The 15,250-nt window shown below is 39.6% G+C and overlaps 1 protein-coding gene across 1 annotated transcript in view; it reads right to left on the reverse strand.

Moving 5' to 3' along the window:
• Window positions 1-789: 789 nt before the first annotated feature.
• Window positions 790-15,250, reverse strand: part of LRRC9 (leucine rich repeat containing 9) — a 38,723-nt gene continuing 24,262 nt past the window's right edge. The window contains exons 20-32 of the mRNA XM_042869613.1: window positions 14,811-14,945; window positions 12,300-12,477; window positions 11,670-11,890; window positions 10,830-10,952; window positions 10,199-10,329; window positions 9,590-9,698; window positions 9,106-9,245; window positions 6,937-7,073; window positions 6,476-6,693; window positions 6,200-6,268; window positions 4,270-4,362; window positions 1,719-1,896; window positions 790-1,234 (exon numbers count right to left, since the gene is read on the reverse strand). Of these exons, the coding sequence (XP_042725547.1) occupies window positions 1,059-1,234; window positions 1,719-1,896; window positions 4,270-4,362; window positions 6,200-6,268; window positions 6,476-6,693; window positions 6,937-7,073; window positions 9,106-9,245; window positions 9,590-9,698; window positions 10,199-10,329; window positions 10,830-10,952; window positions 11,670-11,890; window positions 12,300-12,477; window positions 14,811-14,945 (1,908 nt within the window). The 3' untranslated portion in view covers window positions 790-1,058. The remainder of the gene's footprint in view (window positions 1,235-1,718; window positions 1,897-4,269; window positions 4,363-6,199; window positions 6,269-6,475; window positions 6,694-6,936; window positions 7,074-9,105; window positions 9,246-9,589; window positions 9,699-10,198; window positions 10,330-10,829; window positions 10,953-11,669; window positions 11,891-12,299; window positions 12,478-14,810; window positions 14,946-15,250) is intronic.

Below are 15,250 nucleotides of genomic sequence, written 5' to 3' on the forward strand. Positions count from 1 at the left end.
TCTGTAACATCTGAGTCAGCACAGCACTACCTGATTAAACCGAGTTCATTTAAAGTGTTTCCCTCCAGAGGTTTGGTCATACTGCTCACCAGAAATACATTTTCCTTTGGAAACCACTCCTGTTGTGTGTGTGCCCAACCAAAAGCCAACTGAAGATGGTTGTGTGAGAAACATTGCTGGGAACAAGCCCTTAACTAGCTCTCCCTTTTTCAATGGCAAAATATAGCTAATGATTACTTCTTTTAGCAAGAAATAGGACCTGTATCATCGTTTTTAGTGTAAAAATATATTAAGTATGTCTAAGGAAAATGCTCATTTGAGACTAATCTTGCAAAACAAACAAAAAAAAAACCAACCCAAAAACCAACAGCTCACAGACTGGTAACATGGAATCACCTCATTCATTTACACAGCTGACTTTGATGGCATCTCTTTAGGCAGCAAATATTAATCATCAAGATAGAAATGTCTGAGTGCCAGGGCTGCCCACTTTCCTATGGTGGGTGAATGTTTGATATACTAAGAAATGCTGGTGTCACTTTCCTGTGCCATTTCATCAGCTGGCAGCAAGTAATGGAATAAAAATACTGCTGCTGACAGAACAACGGTTGGACAGAATTAACCACAGTGACAGCTTCACTCTTGCACTTCTGCTTCCATACTTAATATTCTTGATTACTAAACAAAAGTGGGTAACAAATACAAAACAAAATGAAGTTTTGAGCTCGTGGCAGAACAGGATTAAAGAGGGATTTGGTAGATACAAGCTTACTTTATCAAAGAGCTGGCCCTGTTTAATAGTCGTTGTTTTAGCTGCAAATTTTTTAATTGTTTCCAAGGTTGTTCTCACAGATGCAGTGCAGATTTTATCAGAAGAGATTAAACACATTTTTGGTGGATCTGGAATCAGAAAAAAGAAAACTTGGCAGCCTTTGTAGAAAAAAAGTATTGTTATCTTGCACATCAGTCAAATGAAGAAGGAAGAGAGGTACTTTGGTCCTAACACCCTCTTCAGAAAGGAAAGAAAATTATACTGTGTTTAGAGTTGGTAAGAGTCTTCACCTGCCCACGTTTTCTCTGCTGTTCTGATGCAGTTGGCTGGTTTGAGAAGTAACACTGTGAGGCACCAAACTGCTTCTAAGATCAGCTGTTGCTCCTTTGGCTTGCCTAAGAGCTCTTTTTACGTGGCTGCTTCGCAGACTGTGTGTTGCAATTGCTGGATTCGCAGGCATACCTGAAACACAAAATGCACGTGGATATTCTCCCTGCGCAGCCTCACTCCTGCTGTCAGTCACCAGGAATGGCACTCATTCTTCTGCTTGTAATTTTCCAACCAGATCAGTGAGACATCATTTCCTAGCACAGTTAGAACTCATTTACAGACTGAAATCGGTTAACAAATTAAAAGCAATAACATCAAATCTTTTGGAAGCACTTTTGGAAGATTAGTTCTTCTGACAATGATTCAGGCTGAGTCTGAAGATCCATGCTAATGTGAAGAACACCTGACAAAGATGTATTACTCCAAAAAACACAAGTTCTCCCAGTTTTGGGAAGGTTATTAGAAACTCTTTGAGAAATTTGCAAGATTCTCAAGAAAAATAAAAGTATCCATGCTAAAACTGCTCTATATGAGCCATATAATATGCAGTATGAGAGAGTAAAACCACATTAAATGTTCAGGAATGGGATACGTATTGCTATTTGCTTGTGCTTACTTTTATCTGGTTTATTCAGTAGAGGCTCTGCAACTTTATGACCAAATGTAAGATCAAATAAATGGGTGATGCTTTCATTCAGGTCCACTGTTGAGATCCTGAGGGGAGTGCGTCTTGTAAAACTGTCTGGCAGTGCAGGAAATCCAGAGTCCTTTGTGGAGTTTGCAACTCGGAAATCCTCCATCAGAAAAAGAAAAGAGAGATTAAATGATTAATTGTTTTGGTCTTTACAGTAGAATTTCTTTTGCTGTTGTTTTGAGGTAGCATAAACCATAATGGCCAACTTTCTGTGAATGAAGAACTGTAGAATTAGTTCTAAATTTACTGTAGTGAGGTTAAGATTTCAGTATTGCACTTTCTAGAAAAGCTTTCAGGTAAACACAGGAGCCGTGCCAGCTGTGTGCATGAAAAAGCATGGTGTATGTAGCTGTGAAACCAAATGCTTGAAACAACATTGTAAGAACTCAAATAACAAACCTATCAAGCCCTGAAGTTGTTTTTACTAAGATGGAAAATAATGCATGTTCAAATTTAAACCAATGACAGGGCATGGGCAACAGATACAAAATTACCTCTGGAAGGTTCTATATGGCATTTATAAATATTCAGTAGTCCACAAGTCTCACTCTGTGGTCACCAATTCTTGTAGCAACTGATTTAGAGTTGTATGCCAGTCTATGCCAGTGTGTTAATTTTGATGGGACTGTATACCCCTGAATGGCAGCAGCAACTGATTGCCTTCTGTAAATCATCTGTAATTCAGCAGTGAACATTTTAAAAGGAGATTTAATCAATAGCTTGAAAAGAAGAAATAATATTATGCACAGAGTGTTCTGGTGTCTACCTAAAATAGCCCGAAACAAAGTGCTCGTGTTTCTGCTGGGAAAATCTCTTTTGAAGCTGAAGATCAAGAGCACTTTCTAAGCTTAAACAACACCATACGGTTTCAATTCTTGCTTTCTAACAAGCACTTTAAAAAGCACAACTAAAATGCAACTGACAAACATGAAAGATCTTTTGTGTTGTTCCACTTGAATGATCTAATGAGAAAATGGCTCAGTTCTGTTGCAGCTAATGAGATATAACATCTTCACTGAACCTAAACATAAAACAGAGATTTCTCTAAAGATAGTCCTTACATTGCTTCTACTGCTTTCTCTTGCTTTGCTCATTCTGCCATGTTTTTATTTAAGTGATATCCATGAAAAGTACAGGTCAGTTTTGAAATAAAACATTAACACATGAAATTACTCAATCCAAAAGTGCTTTGAACTCTTGTATATAAGCATTGTGGCATTAAGTGGGAAAATGTGTTTCTCTAGGACAAGAAGTTACAAAGGTCCTGAGACTCCAAGCAAAGATGTAAATGTAAGCATTCAAAGATCCACGATAGCACACATGTGACAGATTCATTTTTGAGACAGAACTGTGTACAGGGATTTCAACCTTCCTGGTTTCAGCAGTGACCTACTACCAACGTGAAGGCTGAGATGTGGCAAAACAGTGAAGGTGTGACCAGTATCAGTATCAAGTAACAGCTGCTACTCCGCGAGTGTCTCTAAACCAAAACTGTGTTAAAAGGTTCTATTTATGCAATGATGTATTTATGCCAAGACATTTCTGACAAGAGCTAAATAAAGGATAGCTGTGGTTAGACTTGGTTGAGTGTGACGAGGGCATTATGGCAGTAAAGAACTGAAGAAGATATTTGGAGTGGAACAACGTTGTGGTGTAGGTGCCTACTGGCTGTGCTTCTTGTCTATGAACTGTGCAAAGAGTTTTGAGGAAAGGCTGGCCAGGGTGATGAGAGTAAATCTGGTCTTACTGAGGCTTCTCAGCATCCTCAGTAGTTGTGTTTCAAATGTGTAAAAGAATTGTTTCTGTGCTGTGTTGGTATGAAATGGATACATGGAGAGAACTGCCTTGCACAGTAGAGAGGGAACAGACTCCAGATCTCATTACTCTCGGTTGATCCTTCTGTGGAAAAGGCTGGTTAAAATGAATACTGCAGTCCTTTGAGCTGCGAGGAAAGAGTTCTGTTCATCCAACAAATCTCTAGAGAAATGTCATGCTGTGATATAGAAAACACAGATCAGTTGTGCTGACAACAAACTCTTTCAGTGAGCGGAGTCGTAGTGATAAAGAGAACCACAGAGACAAAGAACCTTCTGTTAGCAGGAGACACGTGTTGAGCGAGCCTCCTCTCTGGCTCTCTGCTTTGTTATTATTATATTTAGGCAACCTAACAGCGAACCCTACCAAAAATGTATGTTCCAGTGTGTTTGTATTGTAAAAGGAGATGAGGCACACCCAGTGAACACACACAGACTGACAGATGGGTGAGCACAAGAAAATAATGAGGAATAACACTGGTCAGTGTGACAGACAGTGGTCGCAGCTGATGCCCAACTGCTGTCACGCCTTCTTTTGGTTTCTTAGTCAGTGGCAACTTTAGGGCAAGATCTACAGGACAGTAAGTGATGTGAATGTTGTCCTAAGAGTTAAGTAACATTTACTATAAACTCGCTAAGTGCTGGTACTCAGCTTTTACCCTCTCTTCTGCATTTACTGCAATTCCATCTAACACTTGTAGTGCTGGCAGCTGGATGACAAGCAGTGAACGGTAGTTCTTCTTGAGATAAACCTGTATGAAGAAAATAGAATTTAACTCAGAAATGGGGTCCTCATCCAATAAGACAATCTGATAGGACCTCAGCAACGTTACTAAGTGTCTGAACTAAACCTCAGACCAATATTACTCTCCTAGAAACAGAACCCAATCTGGGTGTAAATGACCATACATCTCTGAACAATGGTTTTCAACTTCAAGCGACCACGAATGACTGCATTGGCAAAGTTGCACCCTGGGGGAATGTTTGTACCTTTGCCATCATATTTGGCAGGACTGCAGCAACTTGTCATAGCCTTCAAACACACAAGAATTCAAATGCACTGCGCTCCCTGTAAAGAAGTTACTAGGAAGCAGCTTTACCCTTTTTTAAGAAGAGGCATTGAGATGCAGGCTGTACTGGAAACAGAAAGTGCTAGCAACAGTGTTCTATCTTAATACAAAAGGTTATTGAAAAGAAAAGGTTATATGCTATCTGCAGCGTGGACCATAGTGGCAGATACTGCTACTGCTACCCTGTGAGGCACTTCTCCTTAATGCCACACTGTACAGAAGAGAGCTGAGACCACCATCTCTGTCTCCTTTAGGGGAAGTCTAGATCTAGATTCTAAAAAGTAGACTCTGGAACAGCGACTTCCCAAGTGAAATTTGTTTGGCTTTTTTCCTCAGAAGAATATGACTGTTCTGGCCATTACTGGGTGGCTTTCAGTTTGCTTGACATGCTCCTGCCTTTTCATCAGCTGCTGCAGAGACCAGTTAGTTTACCACTCTATATAGCCCTTTGAAGGCTGTCCACTGAAAATAGCATCCACAACTGCACTGTGTGTGTTATTCTCCAACATATACCCTCATCTTCTCTCTTCCATGTGTTTCAAGCTGTTGCTTTAGACCACAAAGTGCAGATTTATGGTGAAAATACTTAAGCATTTAGAACCTGAGAACTTCAGCTTTCAGTCTAATCTTCAAGGGCCTATTTACGAAAACAAGCACTATGACCCATATTTCAATTGAAGTTGAAGAACTGAAGAAAGTCACATTCGTTCTCAAACAAACAATGAAAAATGTATTTTTGTTTCCATTTATGCTTGATGCATAAATGGAAACAAAATGCATAGTGCTTGATGCACTTTAAAGCTCAGCAGTGCTCAATACATCAGGCTGAGATCCTACAGATTTTCTTCATACATTTGGCCCCACTGAGATGTACTTTGGGAATGAATCCTGTTCTACAGCGTGGCAGTGTTATCTGTCTTCTGTCCCACAGCTCTGTGTTCATAAAATCAGAAGGGCTAGAGTTTTCTTTACTGTGTTCTAGCAGTTTGCTTTCACAGGGAAAAAAGGCAAACCAACAGTTTTACACTGAAGAACAGGAGCAGGTCTGGAAAACAAGAAACCTCAAACTTCTTTCCAGGACTTTTTCAAGGGGTAAAGTGCACGACAGCAAAAAAGATTGCTATGAGACCATTTCAAAAACAAAATCTCAGGGTTCAGAGATCCTTTAACATTCTATGACCTTTCTTCACAGATCTGACCTGCTTTGGAATATTGAAAGGGCAAATCATCTCTGCAACGTACTCATGCAAACACATGCATTTTAAATTTATCTTGCAGCACAGTGAAGAAGAATGTGCTGAAGAATGAGTGTCTTCTGATCACGCTGCTGCACTGACAGCTACAAGTCAGTACCGTTGTGTACTCTATTAAGTTTTCAAATGTGAAACAATAATAGTAGAACGATCTGTTTAGTGAAAAAAAAATCATAATAGTTTCAATAATTATAAAGGGTAAATACTTGGTGTTTAGGGTGAAATACATATCTGCTTTATGTAGCAGTGACAACCATCATACTCACTGGATTTCCATGCAGTGAGAGCACCTTGAGACTAGGAATAACTTGAAGTTTTTCTAGTTCAGATATTTCCTGTCCAAAAGTTAACAAAAAATTTACAAGTTAAAAAATTGTTGTGTCAGGAGTCCTCAGAAATCTTGCAGCTGCTGTGTATATTTGGGGGAAAATACAGGTAATTTTACTGAGACAAATCCGTAGAAGAAAATGGGATTTTTGTCTGAATGAAGTCTACAACATTTAGTCCTTGGAATCTACATCACTAACAAAGATACAACCTACCTGAATTCTGTTGAACTGAAGAAAGAGTTTCTGCAATTTCACCAAGGGTTTTAAACCATTCAGTTCTCGTATGTGGTTTTTCTCTAGATCAAGAGTCTGAAGATCGCTCTGTCCAGCAAGAGAGCCTTGTGAAATTCTTTTAATGCGGTTGTGGTCCAGCACCAACTCTTGCAGAAACTGGAGGCCTTCAAGTCCTTCAATTTGTCTGATCAAATTTCCTAATGTACCAAGAGGAAACGTGTGAAATTTCGTTGCTCAGTAGCTGAGGAAACTTACAGCCATGGTAAGAATTAAAGACAGGGCATCATTCGCGTTGGGCCAAGACCAGAGAAGAGCACCACAAATTCAAGACACAGGTAAGACTGGACACAAGGGAAGTACTAACTTACTAACTTAGTACTGGACATAAGGGAAGGGAAGTAAAACCTGAATTAATGTAAAGAAAAATTATCATCGCTTACCCTGCAAAAATAGAAACTTGAGGTTTTTCAGCCTGCTAAGCTGTAGGTAGGCCATGTCAGTAATTCCGTTATGGCCCAGATGAAGAACTTCCAAACTCTGCATTATTGGAGGCAGACTTTCTTCAAACTCTGCATCCCTAAACCAAGAAATGAAACAAGAATATAACATCATGGTTTTCCTTTGAAAAAAGAAATATTAGCTTTTCCCACTTGAAGAAACAATTATGAAAAGCATGTATAGATGACTGCAGCTTCACTAGAACAGGTTTCACAAAAATTACACCTGAACATAGAAAAGAAATCTGGAGCACCGTGTCCAGTTCTGGGCTCCCAGGTTCAAAAAGACAGGGAACTGCTGGAGAGAATGATGGCTATAAAGATGGATAGGGCCTGGAGCATCTCCCTTCTGGGGAAAGGCTGAGAGACCTGGGACCGTTCAGCCTGGAGGAAACTGAGAGGGGATCTTATCAGTGCTCGTAAATAAATGTCTAAAGTGCAGGGAGTCACATGGCTCCTTTTTGTGGTGCCCAGTGACAGCATGAGGGGCAGTGGGCACAAACTGGAGCACAGAAGATCCATATGAACATGAGTTCATATGAACAGAGAAATGGAACAGGCTGCGAACCAATGCTGTGGAGTCTCCTTCTCTAGAGACATTCAAAGCCCACCTGGATACTTTCCTCTGCAGCCTACTGTAGGGAGCTGCTTGAGCAGGGGTTGCACTGGAGGATCTCCAGAGGTCCCTTCCAAGCACTCTGACACTGTGATTCTGTAATTAAGGCCCTTTCTGAGTCTCCAATTTGTGTGAAAAATGCTCATATCTCTCAAGAGAAAAATGAGCACAAAAATTTGTCATGTTATGACGGAAACCCAAACACCCAATATCCACGTGTTCTTCTGTCAGTGTTCCTTCCCCACAGAAAATGTGAATCAAATTCATGGTTTCCCACACCCCCAGTGTTGAGCATATGCAAAAATAAAGACAAGAAGAGTCTGGGGGGCTCTTGAGAAGAATGCACATAACAATTAGGTTTTGCAGGATTCTCTGATGCACTGTAAATGTTATGTTCATAAAATTTGACCACGGTGTAGAGGGAACTCTGCATGGTGACTCTGGAAGTCTTTTCTGATATGATAAAACTGAATTTGGCTATGGATGTTTTCTTGTATGCAGGAGAAAGCAAATGAATCCTGACAGGTTTCAGCAGTTTCAGTCCTGTGTACAGAGAGAAGTGCAAACTGAAAGGTGATTTGAAAATGCTCTTTAGAACACATGACCTACTGTACATGGCAGAAGGAAGAAAGAAGAGGAATAACCACCTCCTTTGGAAGATGAATGGCGTATTCTCACTTATGAAATAAGAGAAGGAAAGGAGGTTTAATGGCAGGATAAATCAGAGAATCACAGAAGGGACACACGAGGACCATTGAGTCCAACTCCTGGCTGCACACAGGACCTCACAAAATCCAAACCCTATGTCTGAGACCACTGTCTGAATTTTATCTGAACAAACAAAAGCCTTGTTTATGGTCATAAAAGGTATTTTATCCTGAACTGGCTGAACAAATTGATTCTAATAAGTGTTTGTGATGGCTATCAGAATAACACACAGCTCAAGGCAGCCATATTTTCAGAAATCAGGCTCAAGAGACTGAAATACTATCTATCTCACCATATTCTTCACACTGATAACATTTTGTAGTATAATGTACAAATTAACCTGAAGAATGAAGCGCAGAATATCAATGATCAACCTGATAGAAGTACATGTCCACACTGTTCCAGATCAAACCAGCAGCCAGAGAAAGGTAGAAGGTTCCCTTACTCAAAACAAAATCCTGTGTAGAAAGGTGAATAAATGCCAAGGTGTGCCTAGTTGTCTGTGTGACAGGATCCAAAGGATGGGTGACAGAAGACTGGTATTATTAGTTTGGTGAAGAACTGGCCTGACAACTTGTACCCAAAGAATTTAGGACAGAAAAGCCAAGTAGATTATGCCAAACATGTTGTAAGTGTGCAAAATGAATGCAAAAACCAATACCCACAACAGCACAATAAAACACCCAAAACAGAACAGCAAGGAACTTCCATTGACTGGTTGAAGATCGCTCTTCCTTCCTCAGTGGGCTACAAATGAGACACAGGCATACTTTAAAAGCTTCTGGTACCTTCTTCCTTTGGTATATTCTTGTTGTCCATAACCACTAGAGATCACCTTTCGGTGCAGTTGCTGCCTGTTTGTTAACTCATTTGCAGATTTTTGTCCAGGCAGTATTGTTTCAATGTGATTGTAATTCAGACATAGTACCTTACAAAGGAAACACAGTTAATCAAATGAATGCCCCACCTTAAGGCATTGGCAAACTGGCAATTACACTTTTCTGACTCAGAATTTTCGTTTTTTAGAAACAAAATTGGTCAGCCTGGAGTGCTTTAAAATGTCTGCTGCAATTCACTGGTTTTTTTTAGGATCAGTTTGGTGAAACAATAGTGTATACTTGAAACAGTGGACACAATCAGCTTTTTGCCAGTTGATGACTGTTGCTACAAAACCACAAAGAGCATATTGCATGAGCTTAAAGATGTATTTTCAATCCGAGGAAACTAGTTGATTATTTTTTGTAAAAATAGAAAAGGCTGTCACCACCTCACCTTGACATTGGGAAGGAAGATTAATCCACTGAAAGACGTGAGATTGTTGTTCTGTAAATTCACACTGTTGACACTTCTAAACTGATCTGCTGGCACCAGCTCTACAGCTCTGAATTAAGTAAAGAATGTAATGATGGAATTAGAGTACACGTAATATCAGAAAATAAGATATAAAGGACGTACATAGCATGAGCAGAGCCCTAACATGCTGGCTTGTTGGTTAGAAAGGTAACATGCTCCTACAAAATAAGCAATCTAATGAAAATCTCAAACAAATCCACAGTTTTCTTTCCCCAATAGTAAGAAATCGACTTGATTCTGACACCGAAAGCATGGGCCTGCAACAGTCTGCTCCTTTTGCCTGTACAGCTCATCACTGGAATACCAGCTCAGGAATAACAGCTGAAAACAGGCTGTTTTCATTGCTTTCCAGCAGTGCTGGAGCTGCCATTGCTCCAATGGAGTCTTCCCTTCTTCATTTAGCTGTAGGCTGGGAAGGGAATTACCAGTTGGCACATTTGGTAAACACTAGCGTTAGTTTCAGATTTTCACATTCTAACTGCATGCTAATGCTACTGTTAAAAAGTGCAATTCTGAAAAGCACCGCACCTTATGTTAGAGCTTGCCCAATTTAATTCCTGCATTTCGGTGAAGTCTGAATGTCCCAGCCTATCTGCAATCATGTCAGAGGTGAGTTTGCCTTCAAACAAATCTTTTGCACATTCTCCTTCCGCAGGTTCCTGTTAAATGCATTTCAAGGGAAGTCTGCTACATTAATGCAGATCTACAACTATGATAGCAATTTAAGAAACACGAAAATATTTGCAGTTGGAGTAACTTTAAAAGGTGTCATTTTGCCTTAAAAATGTGGCCATTTGTCTTACACAACAGACTAGTCTGCCTTCTCTCAGCTGGTTCATAACAAAGAATTTTAAATAATATTCACTGATTTCACAGTTGGAGCTGATCATGCTGATGCTCCACGACTTAAAGTCCCCAGAACTCCAGCAATGTGCCAGGACATTATAGTGGTAGGTACTTCTACAAAAAGAACACAAAAAGCCAATTTCTATCTCAAAAAACATGACTAAAAATAGATAGAAACAAGCAATGGAACTCTTGCTGAGTACCTGAAAAGTTACATATGTGATGTCAGTTAGTCCAGTCATCTGGAGCTTGATTTATAAAAGAATGATTTTAACAAAAAATCTGGTAATAATCTGCATACAGCGTGACTTACTACAGAGATGCCATCTAAAGCATTGAGAGAGGGAAGATGGAATAATACAAATAGTCTGTAGTTATCTTGTTTCCAGACTATTCCATTTCCACTCATGTCCAGAATTATCAGATTAGTTAAACCCTGGGAAGAGCAAAACAAATCTTTTGTTAGTATTACTTTTAAACAACCATACATAGGTGCTTTCAGGCTACTCTGTTTTCAGCTGTCTCTTCAGTTGTCATCTACAAGAGTCAAAACCAACTGATCACTTAAGAGAGTCCGGATATTTTCATTTAGATTAAAAACATTTTGCACCACCTACAAATAGACAAATGTACCATCTACAAATAGAGCTCTCAAAGTAAGTGAAAACTATACTAACGTGCCCTAGAAAAGCCTTTGTCTCCTCACAGAGTTTTAAGAGAGTCTTACCAGAAATAAGGACCAGGGTCTCAGGCTCCCACTAGTTGGTGTCTGACAGCAGCCAGCAGTTTGTCATACATATGGTAGCTGAAAGGAACTGGAACTGCTGCATATGTGGTTGTGTGACGTGCAAAATTATTGCTTGGTTTATAAGCCGTGAGGCCTACGCAGTGTATGTGATATTCAACTGCAGAAAGTTTTGAGCCCCATCTAAGCAGAGGCTTTAGTTCCTCCTTCTAAAAGTGCACTCGTCAAAAAAGGCTACTGAGGGGTTCTGATCACTTTAGGTCCAAGTGCAAAGCTAGATGGATGCAGCACTCAAAGGCAGAACCTTGAGTTGTGCTCTGCAGTTTAGCTTCCTCAGTTCCAAGCAGCAAAATATTTCTAACGTGTTAAAAACCAAATTAACCTCTGAAGTAGTAAATTCATATTTACCTTTAAATGATGTATCTCTTGGCTCGCAGAAATACAGTTATAACTGATGTATAATTCTATTAGGGAGTATGTTTTCCTTAAACCAACTAAAGATGTGATCCTGTTGTTCTCAACAGAGATGTAATGAAGATGAGACAGATTCTCAAACACGTGTCTTTTGAGGCTGGTAAGATGGTTCTTATTTACACTGAGTCTTGTAAGTTTGGTGAGCTTCGAAATTCCTTGAAAAACAAACAAAATGTACTTAAAATAGTTGGGTGCAACAGAAACAGGTGGCTGATACAGATGGTAAAACAAATTATAAGGGACACAGTTTGTGTTAATAGGTCCAACTGTAACTGTGTCATGACCATTCTATCAATTAAATGTAGGTAAATATGCCAAATAATAAACAAAACAACAAAACACTACAACATATTTTGCTGTAATGTAATTTCTCTGCCTCAATCCCTAACTTCAGTTCAACTAAATATATGTTCAGCAACCAGACATCAGGTTGTTCAATACCTGAAAAGCTCACAGAGTAGCTAGAAAATCCAAACTCACCTCTATACAATATTTCACTACGAGCATTTCTACTGAGTCCTAGCTTAAAAGCCTGAATGGCCACTACCATGGTAAATGTATTACCATCGAGTGTGGAAATGCAGTTTTCATCTAAAGTGAGTTCTTCGAGGTTAAGACAGGATTCCAGTCCTTCTACTTGTGTGAGATTGTTGTTGCTAAATGACGCCCATCTTAAGTGCTCCAGTTTTTCCAAGTTGGAAATTTTGAAGAGATGTTGGTCATCCAGATTTAAGACAGTGATCTGTAATAAAACTTATTGCTAGAATTAAAAGAAATCAGTCAATCAATTCAATTCCACCTATTTGTTCTGTGCTCAGTTTCCACGTGTACATTTCCTACTGATACCTATGACAAGTTATTAGATGCAGAATGTGACATTTCCTCATTATGTGAAAGAACTGCTGATCTGTCATACAATTTAGAAAAACCTCAGCTTCTCCCTCATAACATAAGTTATGCCAGTTCCAAAATGCACCTCTGCTGTTGAAGCAATCTGAATCCTTTTTATTTTCTTGCCTGCGTTTGCCTTTAGGTAGCTTTGGGGGATTTAAATCCTTCTGTCAATACATTATTTTAGTGCCTAGTCTGTTTTACAGGTACTCGTGCTACACCAGGCCTGGTTTAGATGGAAATGGAATCCTGGTAATGGAAGCAGGATTTCAGCATAACACCAGGGGATTGATATTTAAACCTGGATATTTATCTGGTCTGGCAGATGCTGAGTTCTGAATCACGGCCAAACTCTCTTGTACATTTCATAATTATGACATCTGTATACTCACTGACTGTACAAGTAGTCTAGGGTAGACAGGGCTGTCAGGGCTATCCATAACCTGTTTGCATGACCATGGCTCCCCTACTTTCTGATACTGCAGTGTGTTAACAAATCATTGTGCTATGGAGGAACAAAATGACCACAGAGCCTCAATTTTAAAAAACTGGATAGCATTGTAGAGACCCATAATATCCAGTATTGTAAATACAACCTAAAACATTCAGTGTCATTTGTTAATGACTAAAGAACAATTTGGGCTACGTTATTTCCTTTCCCCAATATGTATTGTACTCACTGTGAATCCTTTCTCTCTGATATCACAAAAGATACATGACACGTGCTAATGCAATAACTTTCCCAGCAGTTTCAGTAATTCTGAGTTCCCCAATGCACACAGAATGAAATGCTATGCTTATCAACAGATATGTGCTTTCCTCTAGCTATTCTACATTGTGTTAGCAAATTGAACTGACAGAGGAGCTTTTAACCTTTCATACTGAGAGGATTAGCGTGATTTCAACTGCTGGGTCACAACAGGTTAGGGTGACCTTGGATCTTTTTCCTCTGACTCTTGTGGCTGCCTGTTAGTTCAGTTTCGTGGAAGGAAAAAAGCCTGGTGTGACTGTGCTCCCTCTCCATCCACCCATGAGCCTTACCACTGCCCTTCAACCCCAGCGGTGACTTTTGGCTCTTCTCAAGCAGAACTCTGAAAGATACCAAATTCCTATAAACTCATAAACAGCCAAATAAGAGACATAAATTAATCCTTCCAGTGAAGGAAAAGCTACGGTATTGGCTCTGCTACAATGCTAGGCACTAGAGAATGCAGGAGAGACTTTTCTCTGAATGGCCTGAAGCACTCTGAGAGCTCAGATCTGACTGGGCACTGGGTATAACAAAACAGTCTCAGTTGCATTGTAAATGTATCTCTTGTTTAACAGACAAATACTGGTTAGAGGATGGATCTCAAAAAGTAAGAAGTGGGATGATTTGGACTAAATAAGGAAAAGACTTCTGGTTCTTTAGAACACCTGGTTCTAGCCCTTTACAACAAAACAAGAATTACTTGGTGCTGGAAGCCAAATTTTTTTCAGAGATAGGGTAGACATGACAGAGTAGGAGAGACCTATTTCAAGTAACAGATTCACTGTTACTCCAAATCTTTATAGAACCACTGAGAACTTCGTGTCAGCACACTGCTATCAGCAATAGGGATCTCTCCATCTGTGACAGCTTGTAAGGCTCCCTGCTAGAGGGCAGCGCACTTCAAACTGCGGCGCCCCTCTGAGCACTCCCAGGACTCAGGTCCCACAGCTGTTTTTGTGTCTGCTTTGGCTATAGAAGGAACCTAGGCTTAATAGTTCAAATGTGGTTATCTGTGCTGCAGACCACAAATGTTAGGTGAAATTAACCCTAGTCTGAATGGCTTTACATAAGACCTGCTGTAGCTCGGAGAGCTCATAGTGGTCTGGACACAGAAATTACCAGAAAATGCTTTTTTTTTTGCCTGCTTTTTGCATAAAGTCACTCCTTGGTTTTAAAAATCTCTTAATGCTAAAAGGAAAATGGCACTGCAAAAACTGCAATTGAAATACCCTCTTCAGGCATCCAAAACCTCCTCCTGTGAGATGTCTGGAGGCGGCTATAATCAGAAACAAGGTAAGTTCTTGTTAGACTTTCAAGTTTTCTGTAATATATTTTAATCAAACAGCATAAAATGTTTTAAGATAACAAATGGAAACATTTACATAGAGTAATCTAAGTGTTGATGTAAGTATATGAAACAGCACCAGCCTTACCATTGAATACCAGTTATGTTCCATCTGTAAATCCACCCTGTTCTTGCTGATTTGAGACAGAATCATAGCACAAGAAAATACACTGAGAATGGGGGGCTTTTCTTCATCAGTCCTAGAATATTTCAACAGTGATGTCTAGAGGAAAAAGAAGAAAATATTTTATTGAGTCCGTAATAAATGATACCATACACAGTTCACCAGCATACAGTAAAGGGCATACAAATTTTCTGTTCCTGAAAGGAACAGGTGAGATATCAGCTGACATGATAAATCATAGATCTAATAAGTCTAGTGGTTTGGAGTACTCCTATAAGGTCTCACATATCAAATTTTTAAAGTTTTCAGTGCTTATGTTCTTCACAGCAGAGAAGGTAGACCTCATTGAATCCTCTGTATCGACCTTACAGACTTTCCTGGGAAGGTATCTGTCCATTTCTTTG

The sequence above is a fragment of the Lagopus leucura genome, unplaced genomic scaffold (assembly GCF_019238085.1).
Source record: "Lagopus leucura isolate 7727_CA_CO unplaced genomic scaffold, USGS_WTPT01 Super-Scaffold_1, whole genome shotgun sequence".
NCBI lineage: Eukaryota > Metazoa > Chordata > Aves > Galliformes > Phasianidae > Lagopus > Lagopus leucura.